Here is a 22,195-nt window from a genome sequence, read left to right as displayed (position 1 = left end):
CAGAACCTTGCTATGGATTTAGAGGGAAAACTAATATAAGGAACATAGAAAGAGAATAATACCTACAAATAACATCTGGAAAGATGCTGGAAAGTTCCTTCAGTGCCTTGCCTGCGTGAGGGGATGTGGCTAAGACGACTCATACCCTGCATATTAAAGGCATCTGGACTTTTCTCCTGTCCAGCACTGGATAGCCAAGATCTTGTCTGTGATTATGTGTTCCATGAACTTGCAGTGCTTTGGTTGTTTTGTGTTGTGGTGGGTTGACCCTGGCTGGATGCCAGGTGTCCACCAAAGCTGCTCTATTGCTTCCCTTATCAGCTGGACAGGGGAGGGAAAAATAATGCTTGTGGGTCGAGATAAGGGCAGGAAGAGATCATTCACCAATTACTGTCACAGGCAAAACAGACTTGACTTGAGGAAATTTAGTGTAATTTATTACCAATCAAATTGGAGTAGGATAATGAGAAATAAAACCAAATCTTAAAAAATGTTCCCCACACTCCTCTCTTCTTCCCAGGCTTAACTTTACTCCCGAGTTCTCTATCTCCTCCAGCACTGCAGTGGGACAGGGAATGGGGACAGTTTGTCACATGTTGTCTCTGCTCTCCTTCCTCGGTGGAGGACTCCTCACACCTGCTCCAGTGTGGAGTCCCTCCCATAGGAGACAGTTCTCCACAAACTGCTCCAGTGTGGGCCCTTTCCATAAGGTGCAGTCCTTCAGGAGCAGACTGTTCCAGTGTGGGTCCCCCACAGGGCCACAGGTCCTGCCAGGAGTCTGCTCCAGTGTGGGTTTCCCATGGGGTCACAGCCGCCTTCGGGCATCTGCTTGCTCTGGCGTGGGGTCCTTCATGGGCTGCAGGTAGTCCTATCTGCTCCACTGTGGACCTCCATGGGCCGCAGGGTGACAGCCTGCCTCGCCATGGTCTTCATCGCGGGCTGCAGGGGAATCTCCACTCCAGTGCCTGGAGCACCTCTTCCCCCTCCTCCTTCACTGACCTTGGTGTCTGCAGAGTTGTTGCTCTTACATATTCTAACTCTTCTCTCTGGCTGCAATTGCACGGTTTTGGGTGTTATTTTCCCCTCCTTCTTAACTATGTTATCACAAAGGTACTACCACCATCACTGATGGGCTCAGCATTGGCCAGCAGCAGGCCTGTCGTGGAGCTGGCTGGCACTGGCTCCGTCAGACAAAGGGGAAGCTTCTGGCAGCTTCTCACAGAAGCTACCCCTGTACCTCTCCCCCCTGCCACTCCCCACCCCTCCCCCAGCAAAACCTTGCCACGCAAACATGTGTGTTTTATTTATTGCAGGTAACATATTTAGTGTAAACTGCTTCTAGACTTCTTTTCTTTTTGCAGATTACAGCATACTTGAACTGGCTGGTTCGCATGTCATCTGAGCTGGAAACCAACATCGTTGCTGTAGAAAGAGTTAAAGAATACGCTGAAATGGAGAAAGAGGTACGTTGAGTTGTCCACCATACCTGTAGAAGTCAGTGCCCTGTTCAGAGGTCTCGCCTACAGCTGAATGGGTTGGAGAGTGCAGTTGGTCATGTCCTGAGCTGAGGGATGGGATAGAGCTTAGTGCTCTTGGTGTCCTCCCTCTAGAGACAGGCTGTATCTCAGCTGGTAGTTCCTGTGGGTGCTTTTGAGGTGTGTCCACTGGTATTTACACCGTGTTATGTAGGAGGTGCGCTGTTCTGCCCTGGGCCTAGCAGTGGAGCTGTACAAATATTTTGGTTTCCTAAGTGCTTAAACATTTTTTTTTCTTTCTCTTTTTGCTCTCAGTGTGGGGAGTAAAGACTATTTACTTTTTTTTTCTTTTATTCAAATCACCTAACAGATCATTTCCTCTGCAGCTGTGCCCCTTTTGGCTGCAGAGAAGAGTTCCCCATGGCATCTCTTTGCCGTGCCTGTCACTGAACCTGACTGGAGTCACTGTTTTTGCAGCCAGACCTTATGAGGACCGTTCCTAGAATTTTTTTCTCAGGTTTTGGTAGCAGACCTGTGTTTATACAGTTAAAAAACTTTTTGTTTGTCATTGGCAGTGAATGCAGTAGGATGCATTCTCCGCTCTCCCCACCTCTGTGGGAGACTGAGGCAGCAGCTGTTTACTTTACCAGCTTGTTAATCTTTTAGTGCTTATGTCTCAGTTAAACTGCTACTAGTTGCGTGTCTGGCTTCCCCAGCAGCTTCCTTACTGTGGTGGGGGTGTACAAGCAGGTTATCTGAATACGTGCTGCCTGTATGATTCTATTTGTAAGACGAAAATTTCTCCAGCAAGTTGTACTTGTGATAGCAAAGCCCTTGGCTACATACACCATTTCGTCTGCCTTGCGGCAGCTCTTTCCCTCTCTTCCCATCACCATCACAGTTCCTTTTGCAAATTACACACCAACAAGGGTTTTTCTTAATTGCTTTCTTCAAGATCTCTGAGGCCATCTCTGGTTGAAGGAGGAATTGATCAGATGTTTGTGTGGTTCTTTCAGGCTGAATGGATTATTGAACAAACTGCCCCGGCGAGTACCTGGCCTGAGGAGGGGAAGGTTGAGTTTCGAGGCTATGGTTTACGTTACCGGGAAGACTTGGATTTGGTTCTGAAAAACATAAATATTACCATAAATGGGGGTGAGAAGGTAATGAATCTGAATTTATAGTAGAGTGTTACTGTTTATAAGTCTGCATACATAAGCCAGAGAGGTCTGACCCTGTTCTGTAGCGTATGTTGGGTCCTTAAAAACCAAAAGAACTTCTGTAGAATCAGTCTTACTGTAACTGGCAGATGTAGTGGGCTCTTACCCTTTCCAAGGTGTGTCCTGCATCATGGGATAAAGATACACTATTATGTGGGCTTGTGAAGTATTTTTTGATCTGATTTCATGAGGAAGTGGGGTTTATGCTGTCTGCTGTCCCCCTCCCAGGAAATTTTGCTCATTTGTTTGCTGTAAGCAAAGAGGAGTACAGGCTGCAGAGAAATTAAGTTAATCATAGTCTCAAGAAAATGAGCTGCTAAGTAGAGGGGGGAAGCCCTGATCTAGTGAGGTGGAATTTGCAAGGTGAGACTGCAGGAAAAAAATGGGACCTCAGAGCAGATTCTCTGGATCTGGCCAAACTGACGGTGACGTGTATGTCTCCCGCTGTTTCCTTGCACACGTGCTTATGTACATCCCGCCCCTGTCCTACGTGGATTCTCGGATGTCTAATAACAATGTGATCTTGCAGAGCAGTGTAAAAGGTAGCAGCAAGACAGATGTACTGTCTGGCTTCCTTACTTGGGGTATCCAGCTAGACGTTTCCTTTTTTCCTGATTGCACGCTTTCTACCTACAAATCTGGGCAGAATATTACCTCAAGAGTGGTTAGAATGGGCAGATGGCAAGAGATATATTAACCAACCAAAGCAGCAATCTTTTATATTTATTTAAAAAAAAAATAAAAGAATTGGTGAAGACTTCAGTTTAACTGTGAAGCAAAACATACAGTATGAAACTGAGCGCTTCTGGTGTATTTTTGCTATAAATTCCAACAAGATAAATATCAAGTCAGCAACTAGTAACTGTGAAGCATGAACCAAAAAAAGGATTAGGGAAACCTTGATCTATTCTACCCAATTCCACCTGCCTTTCTAGAAAAACTGAAAACTTCTGTGTTTGGCTTGCAAATTTTGAGACTACTTTTTGTTCTTGTTTTTTTTCATATCCAGTGATTTTTTTTCTTCCCCTTTGATCAGCCTTAATCTGTTAGGTTGTTTTGGGGGGTTGGTAGCCCAGCAAATGTGACAACCTTCTGAAAAATGTGTCAGTTTCAGGTAGGTTCTTGGAAATGCTTTAACTCTTTCCTGGAGTAAGTTGTTCCTGTATTTCTTCCCAACAGATTGGAATAGTTGGAAGAACGGGAGCCGGAAAATCCTCCCTTACTTTAGGTTTGTTTCGGATTAATGAAGCAGCTGAAGGAGAAATTATTATTGATGGAATTAATATTGCAAAGATAGGGCTCCATGACTTGCGGTTCAAGATCACCATCATCCCTCAGGTAAGTGTGAAATCCTGCCATGACCAGAACTCATTTTTTACCAGTGCTGTTTCTGTAATGTACTGGGGAGAATACATTATGCCTTTTCTGATCTATAGTGATGAAATAGTCATTTCAGCATGCTCTTTGATGGACTTGAAACCAAGCTTTATTCCTAGAGTGGCTTCCATTTGCTTGTGCTGGGTAGCGGGTAGGAGCTCGGCTATGGCTGAGTCGTGATGTGGAAGCAAAGCCTTGGCCTTTGGACTCCTGGGCTCTGTCAGCATCCCACGCTGATCACTTAAATGCTATGGACAGCTTAGCCTGAGTGGGGAGGTCTTATCCCAGCTGATGGCCTGATCGGGGTCCCTTAGTTAACTGGGACTATTGCCCTTTTGCCAGGAAAGGGGAAGTAAAGTCTGAGTATTTCCACTTGTGGAGAGCTCTCAGGGGAGTTTTTCTAGAGATTGACTTCCGATTTCATTTTAAGTAGTTCCATTCTTATTAGAAATGAGAATGAAGTTACTGTGTAGTCTAGTTGTGAGGGATTGGGATTTTGCATTGCTATTTCAGGCTTGATATGCACTCTTTCGGCCTTTGTACAAAGCGTTATGCCTTTGGCAGTAACTCGTGAGCCAGGTACGCAGTACTGTTCATTCGCAGAAACCTGTACATAACCATCCCAGTCTAGCCCAGCAACTGTGGGTTCGATAGTCTGAAATGTTTGGAAATAGGGCTTTACAAGCACTGGACTTACCGTCTCAAGTCGTCTTGTTCTTACTGTGTAGCCTTTATTGCTTGCCTGTTCTGATTCAAAGTAAGACCATAAAATGTGGTTATATAAATCACCGTTGCAGCACACTGGCAAAAACAAGTGAGCACGCTGTAAAAGGCTTTCTGCACCATTTTTGGAAATCTGGGGGGGACTTTGCTTTCTCCTTTTGATTACTTTGCATCGGTCTGACACTATTAGGTCAAAAGTATTTCCAAAATAGCATTTCTTCATGTCCAAGAAAAAAATGCATTAATTTCGTTAATATTGCAGCTGAAGACTTTTGAAATATTTACAGATGGTGTAATTCCCTAAGAAGTGGAAACTTGACCTAGTAGTCCCTGCTGACAGAAGGCTGGGCAGGGAGTGCCTGTTCTTTAACTTAGTAGCCCAGTAAAAAGAAAGTTAGCTTTTTTTTTTCCCCCCTTTTTCCTTCTGGATTCATGAGTTACTAACTCATGGAGAGGTCTGGAGTGCCAGAGTCTGCAAAGGTCAGGCCCCAAGCAGGAATAAGGGTGAGGGAGAATAACTTGCTGTTATTGGAAAAAATGAGGTCTCACTCCTAAATTCAGTAGATTAGCTTGGTTGCAACTGCATCTGGACATGTTTTCCTTTCACTATATAAGAAATATTTTTGGAGCATGTGCCATGTTCTGTGTACATTGTCAGTTACCTCTTTCTATGACTAGGATCCAATATTGTTTTCTGGCTCTCTGCGTATGAATCTTGATCCTTTTGACCAACACTCTGATGAAGACATTTGGAGGTCTTTGGAATTGGCTCACCTGAAAAACTTTGTATCGTCCCTTCCTGATAAACTTAATCATGAGTGTGCTGAAGGTGGAGAGAACCTCAGGTATGTCAAAGAACCATGCTTGTGAAAATTGCCTTAAGAACTAAATGAGAACTGAGAGGGGTGTGTGTGAATCTGGGGAGGGAGTTGGGGAATTCTTAGTGCGTGATCAGGCAATCAACCAACTAGATTTTATTCAAGTTTTAAACTCTCAAGTTTGAGAATTCAAAGTAATTTAAGAAATAGTCAGAATGCTGAGAGGTTTGACAGCTTGGGCAGTCTTGGAAAGGATTTTAGTACCATCATCATCATCAGCCTGCTATTTATAGTGGATGCACTGAACTTACCATGGCTCTTGCCCAACAGACGTAATTTTTCTAAGGGAGTTGTTAGCTTGCTTTTTGCACCATAACAGGGTTGTATGTTCAGTCTGTAGAAACAATTTAAAGTCCAGTCCTCAACACTGCATTGACTCAGATATGCTGACACCATTTGTAATGTATTCTCTTATTACATTGCCAAGACTTCATTGTGAAGGGGGTGTAGTTTCAGATGCTGTTAGATCCTCTGCAGTGAAGTAGTAAGACCGACCTTATCTGTTTTGCTGGATTCTTGGCACCTATACTTTAGAGGAGTTCTTACAAGGAATTGCTGGGCTTCCAAATGAATACTGCAAACTTGTTCTGACTTCTTTTCCCCACCCTCCCATCCCCTCTGCGTAGCGTGGGACAGCGCCAGCTGGTGTGCCTGGCACGAGCTCTGCTCAGGAAGTCCAAAATCCTGGTTCTAGATGAAGCCACAGCTGCTGTTGATCTTGAAACAGATAAGCTTATACAGTCAACAATAAAGTCTCAATTTGAAGAATGCACTGTATTAACTATAGCACATCGTCTGAACACAATCATGGACTACACAAGGTAAAGTAATACCACTTTTATCTTGAAGAATGGCATGTGTGACCTGCATTGTGCTCTACTTAAATTAGCGTCTCTATGTTAGCTGAATGTTTACCAGTGTGTTTTTAGCCACCTCTCTGCAGAGCTGCTGGAATCCCTGTTTTGATTGGTGGTGTGTGTGTGTGTTCTGGCTTGTGGTGGCTGTGCTTGGCCTGGGGAGCTACTCTGATCCCTTGATGTCACACTGTTGTTGTGCCATTCCTGCCCAGGCAAACCAGGAAGGGGAGGAAGGCGAGGATAGGAGCCTATTCCTGGGTCTTGCCCTAATTTAGGCACAGCTGGAAGAGGCATCAGAACTTAGGGAGCTCCTACCCTGAACTAGACGCAGACAGCATAAGGAATCAAAGGGGCAGGTCCTGAGCTTGTCTGAAGTTTGTGTGACGTTTCTCTTTCCATCACTTTTGGCTATAGTTCATACAGCCTCCCTCATCCTCAGCTGCCTTTCTAAGGTGTGGTTGAGGGCAGAGTTGTTGTCTCATAATTTGAGTTTTAAGCTCTCTTGTCCTTTTTATCACAGAACGGCAGAGAGCAAAGTGACCAGTGATAAGATTTTTTTTGTGTACTTTGGTAGACCTCTCTTTGTACTGTCAATAGTGAAAGATAGGAGACAGAAGCATTGCCAGTGCCAGGCCCAGCACCAGCAGTACCGTCACCAGATGAACACCCAGTTTGGTCATGGCAGTGGGTAACACCGTGCAGCTGCACCCGCTGAGGGCCTTGCAAGCATCTCTGCGGTGCCCAGCCCATTAGTGGAGGTAGCTGAAGGCAATGTTTTAACCGTGAGCTGACTTTGCTGACTGTGGTGACTTGTTTGTAGACTTCCTAATTCCAGTTGCACGTTTGTTTTGCATAAGCTCTGTCTGTGTGTGTGTTTTGTCAGCAGAAGGTGTGTAACAGCAGTTGATGTGATGCAGTATTATGGGAAGGTTATCCCAGATCTTGCAAGGTTGTAGGCTCTCTCACCTTGGCAAGAAGTGCTGTCACCTAGTTTCTGGCTGGCTCAGCACAGTCTAAAGTCTCATGGCTGCCTGCAAATGACTGGGGAACCCTATGCTACATAAAAAATAGAGCAGACAGACCATTTGCAATGAGGTCAGGAAGGACAGAGTTGAGAACCCCTGTTCATTCATACAGCCTGGACTGTCTTTGCTTGCATGTAATGGCTACGCTACAGTCAGTGTCTCTGTACATATACATCTGTGTTCATTGGCTTTCTGGATCTTCTTGTGACCTTCTTTTTCCCCCACTTGTTTTACAGAGTTTTAGTCCTGGAGAGAGGAGAAGTTGTGGAGTGTGGTAGCCCAGACCATCTACTTCAGGAAAAAGGCATTTTCTATAGCATGGCCAAAGATTCAGGCTTGGTATAGTGTTTCAACTTGGTTAGTTTGCGTAGGGAAGAGGGAGGTGGTACATTCGGAAAACTGTAACTTCCCCTGAGCTGGTGTGAACTGTGCAGTTCAGTTTCTGACCTAGTGAAGTCAGGCAGAGCATGGCAATGGAAGTAACATTAAAATGCAATATTTTTTTTTTTATTCTCATTAGTATTGATTTTAGCCAGCCTTAGGAGAAGCACATACACTGTGCAAAACACTTAAGAGACTTTTAATTTTTGCCTGAAATCTGTCATTATATGCTTGAATGTAAGGCGGAGTGATTCATCAGAGAAGTTCAGAAAAGCTTTTTCGTTTCATCTGCTCTTATGTTCTGAAGCCTCCCCCCTCCTTTTTTTTTTTTTTTTGTTTAAAACATTTTTGCAAATGCTAGTTATTTGCTTGTTTGCTGATTCCTTATTTAAAGAGACATCTATTGTGGGATTACTTGGAACATTTTGTGGCATATAGTACTATAGTCCAAAGATTCTTCTTCTTGTGAAATAACATGTGTGCCAGACTTTCTCATTATGGCATTTACTGTACGTGGTTAATGCTTTTATGCATTCTCCTAAAGGTTTCATGTGTTTACAGTGTATAGCAGCAAGTTCACTATAATGTGTCAGTAGTGCTGATGTGAAAAAGCACAGTCAACTTTGAAGCAGTATTTAAGCATGTCTAGAATGACAATCACTCCAAAACCAAATCCTTGCAGCAGTTGGTGTGTTGCAGTGTGCAGTATCTGATCTTACACCCGGGTCACTCAGGAATTCTGACTTGGGTGGCGAATCCTCCTGGCTGCGCCTGTGGGGAGCAGGCGGGGAAGTGAGGATTTGCCTGAGCGGAGGTTGCAGGCTCGGCGCGACGTTGATTGTAATACCCTTGGTTTTGGCACTTTTGTGCTTTAATAGAAGCTCTGCCACATCAAGGACCATTAGCCTTATATCGAAGAAACATGCCCTTCATGCTGCTGCTGTTGACTCTTAAATTTTGTGGGAAACTGTTCTGTTACAGTTTAAAAAAAAAGTTTTACTGTTTTTAAAGTTGTGTGTCAGAGGGGTCTAACAATTCAATTAACAATGGAGTCTGGTTTTCAAGATCTGTGTTGAATGTTCAGTTTTCTGTGGGAAGAAAAAAAAGTTACTTTTCTCATGTTCTGATTAGTCTTATTTTAAAGGAAAATGCTGGAAGAAGGCAAACTGTCAGATGGACCCAATACTCAGCACTCTGAGAATGTGGACTTCTGTGAATGATATTGCTGACCTTAATACTAGACAATTGTCTTCTTTAGAGTAAAGCTATTTATTTTTTTTTGTAAATTATGACTCTCTGAAATTGAATAGACTGAAATTTTCTTTGGTATTTTTTGTAATGACTATACAAATATTTGCAAAGAACTTGCAGTAAAAAAATTGTTTGAAAGATAATCTGATGCGTCATTTCTTGCTTTGTATTTGACAAAGGGTTAGCTTTGGCAGTTCAGGTTTTTGCACTGAAAATAGAAATTATTGGTAGTGCTTAGAGTGGCCAGGCTGCTTGGCCTCGTGTCTGGGAGATATTGGAGTGAGTAAGAAACCTTGAGTCCAAATAACTGTCTGCTGTGGTAGGGCTGGTTCACATCTCATGGTTTCTCTTGTAATTTGAGTACTGCAGTTTGAGCAGACCAGGTGATGATGATGGATCACCAGAGCAGGATTTGACGGTGCTGTGGACCTTGGTCACACCCATGGTGTCCATGGCCTATGTCTGCCACATTTCCTGGGCAGCTTGGTGTTGGCTTCCTCTGTGGAAATGGAATAGGCAAGGGGTGATTTGGGAGTTTGCGGAGGAGTGGTACGTTTTGGTTTTTCAAATCACCTAACACTTATGCAGCATTGTGATGGACAGAAGGGTGGAAAGATTGGAGCAAATGGTTAGTGAGGAATGGAGTATAGAGCATATAGAGCTTGTTGGGTAGGGTGCATGGCTGGTATTGTTTTACTCAGCTGCATTAAAATGGAGACAAATCTATGCAGAGGAGATCCAGAGGAGGAACCGTGAATACCACCGTCAGACCTTACTCACTTGGGCACAGTCATCCTCCAGGAACACTTGGCCCTTCCACCCTCTCCTAGAAGAGGCCCTAGGGATCGCTGGCATTGGACAATCAGAGAGTAAAGCTCCCTGTGCTCTCTCTTTGCCTGTGCAACCAGTTACCATCAACACCTTCCTCAAGGCAGAGCTGCGGAGAACCACCAGTGAAGAAATTCAGGCAGGATTTCAAAGACCATTGAAAAGTCTTGTGGGTTTAGTGTCACTCCTTACTGAGATGGGGACTCCGCAAATACTCTGCAGGTTTGGGGTTGAATTCAAGGGCAGCTGTATTGCTGGAGTTCTTATTTTCAGTGGAAACTGATTTCAGATTTGAGGAAATGATGCTTTCCATCACACACCAATTAACAAGAGATTTACAAGCCTTAACATATTCATGTGAGTAAGTCCTTTGAAAACAATGGAACTGAACTCAAGACCATTGTTTGAAATGCAGAACTTGCGGAATTATGCCGCCTCAGCGTAAAATGTTTGCAGTGGAGTTGTCTGTGCAGGAACAACTTAAACTGGATTTGCTATCTCAAACTAGGTACGCTGGAAAGTGTCACTGGATGTTCTCTGTCTTATTCATGGGCTGTTTGTGATCATTTGGGGAACTGTGTGTCCAAAATGTTGTATTTTGCAGGATAACCTTCTAAATAGTGCAGCAAGGGGTCAGAAGACTACTCATTGTGTGTGTTTCAGTCCTGTTCTTTGTCAATGATGGTGGTTATTAATATGCATCATTGTGTTCTCCCAGTTTTATGTATTTATGCACTTGCTAGCACAAACTGTTCTGCCCCAGCTCTGGAGTAGATGCTTTTTTCTGTTTGCCCTAAATACCTGTCAGTACTTTTGTGCTGTTGCTGCATTGATTCATGATCCTGATTCCAAATGTCCGTCCTCATAAAAATGATTAATATCTTGTCTGCATGTAACTTGAACAAAATTGTATTATGCATGATGAGGATCAGTCTGAACTAACCTTTACTGCACACAGAGCTGGCTGAACAAATGCAGCTTTCTTCCCACAGAACCTATGTGTAAGAGCAGTGTCATGTAGTACTTTGGGCTACCCTGAGGTGGGACCGGTGTAGCTGTGAGATTGAGCTGGGAAAGAGAGGGCCGCGTACTGATCCCTGCGTGGCATGCAGTGCTACCGGGGCCAATTGCAGGAAATGATACAACTTGCTGCAAGGGTAAGGTATTAGAGTCTGGCATTAAAACCAGTAGATTTTCCTTATTTAATCTGGTTTTCATTTTTTTGCATGTGTTTGGACCTAAAGCTTACTTAGTGCTTGGGACACTTTCAGCGCTTCTGGGTAAGTAAAATCTAGCATGTGACCTCCAATACAGGAGAGTCTGGTGCCAGCCAGCAGGGATCAGTGATATTACAGGGCAGGACGCTGGGCCCTCCCTCCAGCTAGTAAGTTCAGGGGTGTGACACTGAATTCAGTAGCTGCGCTCAGACTCATGTAGCAGACACGTATTTTATTTAAATGCCTTGATGTCACATATTTTCCTGTATGCAGCAAAGCTGTGCAAGCCGGCATCTGGGGCAGGAGGTGGGAACTACTGCAACGAGCAGCTTAGTCTTTGGGAAGGAGGTGAGCTGTGTACCTTCACTCAGCTGCTGCGGAGCAGGGTTTCCCTGAAGTGTATTGCTGTGGCATGGCCTGCGTTTGACCTGTTCTTGTCCTCCAGGTCCCCTCCTGCTGAAGAGAGAATTACCTTCCCACCGGGAGGATCTTCATAGCTGTTGTGCTCCAAAGAGAAAAATAGAGTTGGGAAGCCACCGAGATGTCAATAAACCCTCTTTAGATCAGTGGATTTTATTTGGAGTGTGAGTGGGTAGCTACTGCTAAGCTGAACACAGCTGCTCTGTGTACGTTGCACTTACACTGCGCAATAGCTACTAAAAATTAATGCTGCAGAAGTGTAGACAGGGCAAGTCCAGGCTCCTCTTGATCAGCTCTAGACATTCAGATTACTGGAGGTGTTGGACAGCCTTTTTATTTCTTAATATTTAAGATTTCTTCAGAGCAATTTATGAAATAGGCTGGTAGCCTAGTTCTGAGCCTGCTGTAGTTATCTCCTGTGCTAACTCCATAATTCAATCAAATAGTCAAAAAAGTCGATCAAAGAAGTACCTTTGCAAAGACCCTGCAGACCTGTCCTTTTAAACACTGCTTTCTGTTCCTTGAGCCAGATTTTCAGGAGAGGATGGTCTCTCCAAGCATTAACTCCTGTATATATTTTGCTTTAACCAACTTCCAGATAACTTCCTGTGATGACTGTTACCTTTTTTGTGAGACTTGAGCTCCTGATTTGTCACTTACTTACAGTACCACTTGGACATAAAATTGGGGACTCTGGCTCAGCTGAAACACAGGGGGTTGACATGTAATTTTGGGAATCCCTTTTCTTTTGCCTTCTCAGCACAGCGTGACCTGTGAAAGCTGACAGTATTTTTGCTTGCTTGTACTTTGTGCAAGCTGACAGCAAAACTGCGCCCTTTCAAAGATTACCAGTGTGAGAGTATGTTTTGATTATTTTCTCCTTCTGTTGCCTTCTCTCTTCATTACCAACTTAGGAACTGAAAGCAAGCATTTAAAAGATGTTTATATCAGAGATTATGGTATGCTAAAAGATGTCTGTTTCAGAATTGCCCAGCAACATGGGCACTTCTCTTTCTCTTTGACCTCAGTTAAAATACCAAACTTTTGTGTCACTAGGTCTAAATGCTCCTGGTTTTGAGATCCATTGATAAACCTTTAGAGCGCTCATAACTTTGTTGTTGGAAATTTTTTTTTGTCTCTGCCCTCGAGTAAGGTTTGGAGAAAGCAGAGGGAAAATACTGCCTCTTTCCTGGTATTTGAGCACCAGTACGGCAGCAGCCACTGGACTTCGGTATCGCAGGCGCTTGTCCAGCAGAAACTCTTAACTACTCTTAACGTGGGTGAAGAGGCTACTGAACAGCTGCCAGAGAAGAAACTGCTGGGTTTTGCTGGTGTGGGTTGATTCCTGCCGATTTGAACTCTCCCATCCCCTCCCCCGTTACTTGTTTTTATACTATATTTACTTTTGCTTACTGAAGAGACACATTTCAGTACTTGATTCTATTTTTATTTCAGCTTTCTAGAAAATGAAGTGTTTTAACAAAAGTGATAGTAAACAGCAGTATCTCACAGTGTGATTTGTTTGTTACATTTTCTTGTTGGGATTCCTGAGGCTTGGGGACAGCTCTGACCGCAGCTCCTTGTCACTGCGGGAAGCCCAGGAAGGCTTTGCTTTCAGCTGCCATTTTGGTTTGTTAATGTAACATCTGAAAGGTGACCATGCCAGAGGCTCTGCGACGCCGGGGCACGCATGCAGGAGGTAAACTCCACTCAAGAAGAAAACCAGGAATGAACCACCAGCTCAACAGGTGAGTCCCTGCTACTTTCCCCATGTGCCAGACTGCCACGCTGCAGGGATCAGAGGAGGACACTTTCCACCCTGTGAATTCCTTGTGGCCAAATTCAATTTGGAAACGTTGGTGTCGGTGTTTGGACATGCTCCACTGTGACCAACTGGCATTTGGCAGAAAGGCTGTTCCAAGCCTTCAAGCAGGAGGAACGACGATGCTCTGCTGGCCACTCCTAGCCAAGTTACTCTCTCCTGCATCAGTGAGCCCATGGCTAAGCTGGCTCCCTTCCTCTGGCCAGTCTGTTAGCCCCTGGCACAGCGTCATTCACTCAGGGGCTCCTCCAAAGCTGACACAGAAAGAGAGGAAGCGGATCTGATCCCCAGCTGTGACAACAGGCAGTCCGCAGGCAGCTGTAAGCTCTCGTGCTTAGTGGCATCTCGCTTCCTTTTCCCTACTCCCCCAGTTTTGTGCATTTTGGGTGATGAGATCCAGCCGCTGCCTTGGAGTCCCCCATACTTGTGTAAAAACAGTGCTCGGGTGAGCAGTCCTTAAGACATGGGCAAAAGACTATATTTGTTCTGCCTGGAACTTAGTGCAAGCTGTAAACAGTTAAGTTTGCTTGGTATCAGTGAAATCCTTGTTTGCTGTCCATAAAATCTTGTTGGCTCTTAATCTGTGTAATCTTCAAGTATGGCAGTATATTTGGGCTCCATTTACAGTATAAATCAGAAATGCTGTAGTCTTTTTCTTTTGGCTTGTTTGCTTTTATACCATAAAAGCAACAAGGCCATTAAGGTCAGACTGGCTCATATTCAACAGAAGGGTGAGGTTTTGGTATCTGGAAACATAATTAAAATGGAATTGCTAAGTTTCCTATGGAAATAACAGGTATCCCTTTCCATCCCTTTCATCTGCTCACTGCGGTTATAGCTCAAACAAGATTTGGTTGAGTGGCAAGCATTTTAGAGCGAAACCAAGATAACTCAATTAAAGATCAATTATTCCTGATAGTAGTGGCATTATGGTATACTCTGTCAGTGAGTCACGCAAGGCCCGATTCTTCCATCAGTCTGTAGAACAGTCCCTTCTGAGCTATTAAGTTTTCCAGAGTATCAAATTCCGCTATCTGACCATTTTCCAAGACTAAAATCCTGTAAAAATTAAAACAGAAGTGTAAGCTTGGGGATCCACCAGCAGCTGTAATAAACTTAGTTATTTCTACTTAATTCTAAAACAGATTTCAGTACTTGCTTGATGAATGTTCAAGCTTTTCAGCTGGGAAACAGCTGTGGGATAGAAATAGATCTGGGATGAGTTCAAGTACTGAGTTTGTGGGAGGAGAGTTTTTTGGCCACTGAGACTGGAGTATGGTTTGTTAACGTGTATTTTATCTTCATGATTTTAAGATGAAGCAAAGAGCTGTAGCCATGGTTTCACTGTCAGTGAGGAGAAAGGGGTATGACACGGCAAGAAATGCATCATGTGGGAATAAATGATCTTCAATTAACCTATTGGTGCCTAGCTGATGTAAGATATTTCCTACAATCTCTAAAGAAAAGTTTTGAGGGTTAAACGAGAAAATGACAGAAATGAAATTGCTGTTCACTAACACTGTGGTTTGTCTAGTTCACACAGGTTGCCTGTGTCTTCCTTCCGCCTTAGGAAAGTGGCTGAAGATATTACCTGTCGCAGTCCATGAGGTTGTTTATCCGGTGAGCTATTGTTAACACCGTGCTGTCTCTGAAGTGAGTCTTCAGGGCGGACTGAATCTGCAGATCAGTTTCTAAATCTACTGCTGCTGTGGCCTCATCTAGAATGAGGATTTTGGCTTTCCAAAGAAGTGCTCTGGCCAGACAAACCAGCTGTTTCTGACCGGTGCTGCAAGTAAGAAGAGGGATTGGTAAACTGAGAGCAGTAATCACTTTTCCCTGGGGTCAGAATACGTGGTTTATTTGAAAATAGTAACAAAAAGGTGATTGTTCCATTTTCCTGAAAGGGTGATTGGGGCTGGTGGCACTGCAGGTAACGGCATGAAACAACCTAAAGAAATGAAAGGAGTCTATTACCGTAGCACCCAGGAGACTTGCACTTAGAATATGATTCCAGTGTGTAAAGCGCTACATAAACATAAGCCACCACAATGATTAAGTCTCAGAGGTCTTCCACTTGGTGCCTTATGATTTGATTTCATGCTGCTAAACAGGACAATAATGCAATAATTTGCTGCCTGGATTCTGGATACTTTTTTTTGTTTGTGTTTTTTTAATTATTAAATGAATTAGAGTCCATGTCCCACTAGCTGTATGTTCTCCTAGCCCACGGGCTGGCACTGCCCTGCCACTGTCTGTCTGCAGATAAGGTGCAGATAAGGTACCTTAGGTTCTCCCCTTGGTCAGTGCACTTAGATTCCAACTGATCTGGCAAGTCTGCAACAAAGTTCTTGAGCTGAGTCAGTTCCAAAGCTGTCCAGATGTCTGTATCAGTGTATCGGTTCAATGGGTCGAGATTCATTCTTAAAGAGCCAGAAAACAAAACTGGATCCTGAGCACAGAGACAGCACAGAGCACAGTTACAGTAACTCCTGTAACGAATTATAAAAACGAGCTCTCCAGTTTTCCCTGCTGGGTGCAAATCTGTGGCTAATGTCATATTGAATGGGAGGCTAGCACTGCAGAGAGGTTATTTCCAATTTTGAAATTTCTGAATGCCCCTCCTCTCACAGAATCTTTATAAACCCTTCCTAGGTGTTAAGACTTACAACGCTGCTGGAGCATTTTGGAAATAAATGTCATACCTGGGGAATGACAGCTATCTTGGTTCTGAGGTCATGGAGACCTAGTTGAGCAATATCTAGTCCATCAATTAGGATCGCTCCTTCCGCAGCTTCCACTAATCGCAGCAATCCTACAGCAAGAGTAGATTTCCCAGCTCCTGTTCTTCCAGTTATGCCGATCTGTGAAGTGCAATGGAAAGCTTTTTGTTTTGATCTTGATTGTTTTCAACAGTTGGACAGATCTGTCACGTAATTCCTCTTGGCTTTTTGAAGAGAGACAGCTTTGCATGGATCGTATATTCCGGGCTGTTCAAGATCCACATAGTGTAGCAATCCATTCTTAAAGGGATATAATTTGTAGTTGTTTTGCATGAAAAGGAATCTTGAAAGCCTTTGATTGGAAGAATAACTACAAGATTTAGCAGCTAGACCAGGGCCTTGATGTGGTACTAGACTTAAAAAGTGAAATTCTTTTGCTGTAACTCTGTTAACCTTCTGTGAAACGAAATTTCACTCAGAAGAATGTCTAGTGTATGCAGCAATTCTGGGAACACTACTTTGTACTAGAAGGGTGCAGGGTGATAGAAGGGCTCATACTTTACTGCAGCTTTCATGCTTGCAAGTGACTATACCTCGGTGTGGGGCAGGGGCTGTGCAAAGCACTGTTCGTGCCTTGTAGCTCTTCTGAAACAAGTGGCTTTTCTTACCTTCTCTTGCCCATTGATGGTTAGATTGACACGTTTCAGTGCTAACTCCAAATTTGGCCTGTATCGCAAACTGTAGTTTCTAAATTCAATTCTTCCTTCAGTGAGCCAAACTTGATCTTGAAGTTTGCCATTCAGAGTCCAGGGTGCCTAAATAGATGAAAACAAACAGTGATGTATAAAGCTGATTTAAATTACCAAATCAAGTGGCCATTCTGAACGGGAAGCTTACAAAGACATCTGTGCCAAATTCCCCCACTCTATGTACTGTTTCCAAAAGAGAAAAAGGCCTTTAACTTCCATATTGCAAATGTTGACTTTTTACTTTATGCAAAGGTGCCAATTGTCTTAACTGAAAATGGGGATAAACATTGGTTTGCATGTCAGAGTTCTGACATTATGAGTGGTTCAATTAAAAAAGATTTATATGCCCCTGTAAACAGAACTCCGAAAGTTTCCTTTGGTAGGACCTCAGGGCAGCATATGGAGAAACAAATTCAATGATTACAGAACAAAAATGATTGCACGGGAGACTTTTAGTGGCTAAAAGGCTATCTAGCAGCCATCAGCTATCAGAATTGCATCTGAACTCGCACAATAAATACATACTCCAAATATGGTCAGAAAATATGGCTCATTCCATGAGTGTTACCAAGTGAAGCTATTTTAATGGCAATCTAACGCTTAACTGTCTTAAGGAAATGATGATGATCAGAGGTTATAAAACAAGTCAAGTCAGTTGGATAAAAAACAAATGCTGCAGTTCTGTACAGGAAACATAACTGGCCTTTTAGAAGGGGAAAACAAGGGGGTTTGTCCAGGTGGAACGGAAAAGTTACTCGTTTAGTTTGCAGAGATGTTCCCCTCTGCTAGTAAGGTTAGTAGTTGGTTGGCTACCTCCTTAGGAGTTCTCAAGTATTCTCTCACTCTCTCCACAGAAACAATGTTGTTCTCTATCTCCGTCCAGGAGCGCACCATCCAGTTCAGAACACCAGTTATCTAGCAGAAAGAAACAGAAGTATTAGGGCAGATAAAATAAGTCTTGACTCGTGCTTTTGAGGTACCTGGTACTTTGTCTTAGTGTTTATTTATAAAGACCTCTTTCTCAGCTAATTACTTCAGAAATCATCCCTTAAAAGGCTAAGAAGTAACCATGGATCCTAGTGAAAGTTTGTAAGTCTGTGTTTCAAGAGCTCAGCCGGCTCTGCCCATAGCTTCTTCTCAGCAAGTTTACAGAGAATGAAATGCTACTGACTTGGATGTTAAAAGATAGTGTAGCTGTTTCTTAAGCTATTGCATAACTAGTCTACAAGCAGACAAGAGACGCTGAAGACCTTGCTTCGGTTGCTCAGAGCATGCTGTGACTTAAGTGAGTTCAGATGCAGGAGGAAAAAGATGGCTGGGGCATGTGCTTGAGGTTCATTCTCTTAAGGGGCCATGTGCTTCAGATGCTCTGAGTTTCAGCAATGACAGCAGGGTTTGGTAGGAGAAGGCATCTAGAAAGCCACAGAAATAGTTTATGATTTCTCAGAAATTAAAATGGTAGCAGAAATTAAAATGCAGATTGCTTTTGATGAAAGGCAAGCATGGTATTATTTCAACACTGAGTTACCTGAAGAGCATATGAAACAGAGAAACCAGCAGTTCCTGGACTGAGATGTGTTCTGCCCATTGCTGCAAACAGTGCTGCAAACAACACGATGCCGTTGCCTAGAAACTCCAGGTTTGTAGCAAGCCACCTGCAAGAGGACAGCAGAGGGCTGTTGCTGTGTGCCCTCTTCCTTTCACCCAACAGAATCTGTGATTACTTTGCAAAATACTTGTGGAGCCGCTGGGGTACAGGATGCTCAACAAAGCTCTAGTCAAGCCCTGGTTGCTCTTATCCAGCCACCTTGGAAGTCATGAATGGCTCCAGTCTGTCCAAACTGGTTGGCTTATGGTGTCTTTTAGGATTTTCTCCAAGGCCTGTTGGATGAGAGCAGTCAACACGCAGTTTCTTGGATGAGTTGGCCTAACATCTCTCACTCCTCCTGGTACTCCTCACTTGTTTCACGACTGGTGGCCAATGGCTCTATTGTCTGATGGGTTCTGCATATACCACAGGCCTCATGCACTCTGTCATGTGATGATGGGCCTCACCAGGCACGTACTACAGCTTCCTGCATTTTGGACACCAAGTGATACCTCTAGCAGTGTGTCAGTACGTGTGTGTGCCTAGCCACACAACAGAGTTGGGACCATATTGGTTGTGTGAGGGGCATGTTGCCAGAGGGGCACAGTGCGAGTGATAATGAAAGAGGCTACCCCACCCCCAAAACACTGTGCACCACTGTCTCATCTTCTGTGTTACCTCTACCCAAGCCTCAAGAGCGGCTATCTCCACTCACCAAGGCCGTGAGAGTAAACTATATATTTTATTTTTGTTATACTGCAGATTTGTACCTGTCAGCAACTGCTCCAGGGAAGCATATTCGCTGATTCTCATCCACTAGAAAATTGCTCTTCAAAATAAATCTCTCCTGGTCCTTGTAAGCACGGATCACACTGCTCCCTTGGAAAGTTTCTGAGATGTGGGAGTAAATGGGTGACCGACTGGCAGCCTCTATGCGTCTCAGTTGGCAGGAGGTGATAACGTAGAAGTGCTGGTACAAAGGGAAATGGAAGGGGAAGCGCTTAGAAGGTTTTTGCCTCCGGGGAGGTGTTCCACAGAACATTTGGGAAGGCCTCAACAAGTGTAATGGTACATACCATCCTAGTGTTATAAAACCTAATGTGCAGGTCGGAGGTGCCCTTACAAAGGTGAGGTAGGGTTTCTGCCTGTGTTATGTCCTATCTTCATTAAGAATAACCCCGCAGTTAGTTAAGCCGGGGTACTCTCAACTCACAAAGCCTCTAAACTTACACTTTCTCCTGTAGACCAGCCCTTTGTTTGATGGAGAACAGAGGTGTTCTTGCACCCTTACCTGTCCTTCCCTTGTGTTAAATCCTAGCTGGTAAAGCATTTGAGGTTTCAGAGACCAGCAGGAGAGGTGCATGGCCTACATGGATATATTAAAAAGCAGTGTAGGAATTCTGGAGGAAAGGGAAAATGCTTTTGGTAATAATATGATTGCACTTACACTAATAGAGTCAAGGAATATAGCTCCAGATTTTATCTGGACATCAGAAAAGCACAAGCCTCTTTTGTGAGGTCTCTGGAATGCTTTGGAAGGCTGAGGTGATGTGGGAAGAGCCACTGACATTACTCTTGTTCGGATGCAATTTGAGATGATGAAACTAAGTTTCTGCATGTCTCTGCTCCGAAGAAATGGAAGGAGTCTTTCTGCAGGGACACAGCCCTGTTGCTTCAGCCTCTCCTGTCTGTGTATCTCTGTGAGCTCCTACCTGGATTGCAGCATAAAGAACGGTCAAGGGCACTATGGCCATTGCCGCCTTTGGTGTAGCCACGATTATCACAAGGTAGATCTCCATCAAGTTGAACAAGAATCCCAGCAAGGACTTCACTTTGTCAGGGATGACAGAATCAATAGCATCCATTTCTCTGGAGAAGCGGTTCAGCAAGTTTCCAATGGGTGTTTGCTCAAAGAAGACCATTGGGGATCTCGCAACGTTCCTCAGCAACTGCAGAAACAGCTTGTGTGACGCTAACACGCCACCTAGAAGGACTGCTGCTATAGAGACAAATCTGACAAGGGCTGTAATATAAAGAATTATAATTATTACTAGATCTGAAAAAACTCACCTTGCATTCTCCTTTGCAAAATCATGATTATTTTCATTTAGTACTGTGAATGCTATACTAATGAAAGGAGCTGACTTTCTCTTTGGTAGCAATTAAGCCAAGCCTCAGAGCTGCAGGGTAAATTACCCTTTCTGTAGGGCAGTTACAGAAGGGTGGAAGATCTTCTAAGGAAGCTTGACTGGAGCCATGGATTCAGCAACTTAAATGCACAGGATGAGTTCTCTATTCTTCACAAAATGAGCTTGACTGGAATTACTTTGAATTACTCAGTCGTAGGTTTCCTGCCTACAGATTCACTGTTAGCACAGAAGAGTTCCCACTGACTTCAACTTGTTCAAAGCTTTCTCAGTCCTTTGTCACTTGGGCTGAGATTTTTCCAGATTTGATTTCTGTCCTAAAACAAGTTAACTTTTTTTTTTTTAAAGACTGACCAAAAGAATTGTAGCCATTTTTAAAGAGAAAGATTTTAAAAAATGTAGAATTACACAAGTTCCTCTTTTTCTCTCTCTTTACACTCAAATCCACTAAACTAAGCTTTAACTCAGCATAGAGAAGAGTCACCACTTGCACTTTGATATGATTAATTTATATTGGAGGAATGGAAAAGCTTAAGAAAGATATGCAGAAGATGTTGGATACAAGGGGGCACAATACAATAACAAGGATGTTGTAGTTCTTCCATTGTTGAATGTTTTTTAAGGGCTCAGGTCATTTATTTCCAGCAGGAAATACAGAAGAAGACGCTATTCATCATGGTCTTCTGAAAGGCACAGAAGAACACTTCTAGCATACCATGGAAGTGGTATTTCAGGCAGTAACACTGGAAATATTGTTCAGATCCTTTAGAAATCCTCTCTGTGCGTCAGAGCCTGTAGTTTTAGGTCCCATGCCAAATCTTTAGGGATGGTGCCAAAAGCCCAGGAGGCTCAGAGCCCATGGGTATGCACTTGTTTATATTCTGAGGAAACATCCTGGATATGGGAAAGGGAGACAGAAATACAGGGAAGAATTAGGTGAGCAAGTTAAACGAACCTTGAACGACTCCTAGTGCACAGAAGACTCCAACTCTCATCTCTGTGTGCTGTTGTGTCCCATTGTGAACAGGGTCATCTGTCCAAATGCTGAGCCAGTAACCACGAGAAAATGACACAGCTTGCTGACAGGTGAACAACAGAATGATGTACACACACAGTGGTAAGCCTGTTGCCTTCAGGTAGGCTGCATAAATCGAAGCATTAACCTAGAGTGAGACAATTGGGCAAAAATAGGAGGCGAGGTTGGGAGATCAAGCTTGCTAGCAAGGAGAAGCAGCTCTGAAACAAAGAATGATTTATTATGGCATAGCTACTCGGTTATATGTCACAGGTCATAGCAACCATGTTAATTCTTTTTTTGTTTTCCTCATGGATGAATAATGAAGCCATACTTAAATAAATCCATAGTGTTAATGAGCGATTATTATCAACTGATGAATGTTATTGCAATAGGCTCATGTTACTGCTGAAATGCACATAAGGCTTTCCTTATGCTGAACAGTGGTTTTCATCGTGTTCTCGGTGTGAGAGAGAGCTATCACATATTCCACTGACTGCTT

At 43.5% G+C, this 22,195-nt stretch overlaps 2 protein-coding genes across 17 annotated transcripts in view; one reads left to right on the top strand and one right to left on the bottom strand.

The window, feature by feature from the left end:
• Positions 1 to 9,330, top strand: part of LOC128913340 (multidrug resistance-associated protein 1) — a 57,231-nt gene extending 47,901 nt beyond the window's left edge. For all 12 annotated transcript variants that reach the window (XM_054210687.1, XM_054210688.1, XM_054210684.1 and 9 more), the window contains 6 exons: positions 1,362 to 1,463; positions 2,492 to 2,638; positions 3,875 to 4,033; positions 5,474 to 5,640; positions 6,300 to 6,494; positions 7,792 to 9,330. In XM_054210687.1, coding sequence (XP_054066662.1) covers positions 1,362 to 1,463; positions 2,492 to 2,638; positions 3,875 to 4,033; positions 5,474 to 5,640; positions 6,300 to 6,494; positions 7,792 to 7,900 — 879 coding nt within the window. In that variant the 3' untranslated portion in view covers positions 7,901 to 9,330. The remainder of the gene's footprint in view (positions 1 to 1,361; positions 1,464 to 2,491; positions 2,639 to 3,874; positions 4,034 to 5,473; positions 5,641 to 6,299; positions 6,495 to 7,791) is intronic.
• Positions 9,331 to 11,484: 2,154 nt separating this feature from the next.
• The window catches only part of ABCC6 (ATP binding cassette subfamily C member 6), a 28,039-nt gene continuing 17,328 nt past the window's right edge, over positions 11,485 to 22,195 (bottom strand). For 2 of the 5 annotated variants that reach the window (XM_054210697.1, XM_054210698.1), the window contains 10 exons: positions 21,634 to 21,841; positions 20,244 to 20,554; positions 19,302 to 19,501; positions 18,472 to 18,598; positions 17,757 to 17,858; positions 16,863 to 17,009; positions 16,177 to 16,335; positions 15,757 to 15,923; positions 15,066 to 15,260; positions 11,486 to 14,533 (listed from right to left, as the gene is read on the bottom strand). In XM_054210697.1, the coding sequence (XP_054066672.1) occupies positions 14,425 to 14,533; positions 15,066 to 15,260; positions 15,757 to 15,923; positions 16,177 to 16,335; positions 16,863 to 17,009; positions 17,757 to 17,858; positions 18,472 to 18,598; positions 19,302 to 19,501; positions 20,244 to 20,554; positions 21,634 to 21,841 (1,725 nt within the window). In that variant the 3' untranslated portion in view covers positions 11,486 to 14,424. Of the gene's footprint in view, positions 14,534 to 15,065; positions 15,261 to 15,756; positions 15,924 to 16,176; positions 16,336 to 16,862; positions 17,010 to 17,756; positions 18,356 to 18,471; positions 18,599 to 19,301; positions 19,502 to 20,243; positions 20,555 to 21,633; positions 21,842 to 22,195 lie in introns of those variants that run through there. The other 3 variants (XM_054210699.1, XR_008467917.1, XM_054210700.1) reach the window with 3 other exon arrangements.

This window comes from Rissa tridactyla, chromosome 8 (assembly GCF_028500815.1).
Source record: "Rissa tridactyla isolate bRisTri1 chromosome 8, bRisTri1.patW.cur.20221130, whole genome shotgun sequence".
Classification (NCBI taxonomy): domain Eukaryota; kingdom Metazoa; phylum Chordata; class Aves; order Charadriiformes; family Laridae; genus Rissa; species Rissa tridactyla.
This window is presented reverse-complemented; position numbering and strand designations above follow the sequence as displayed.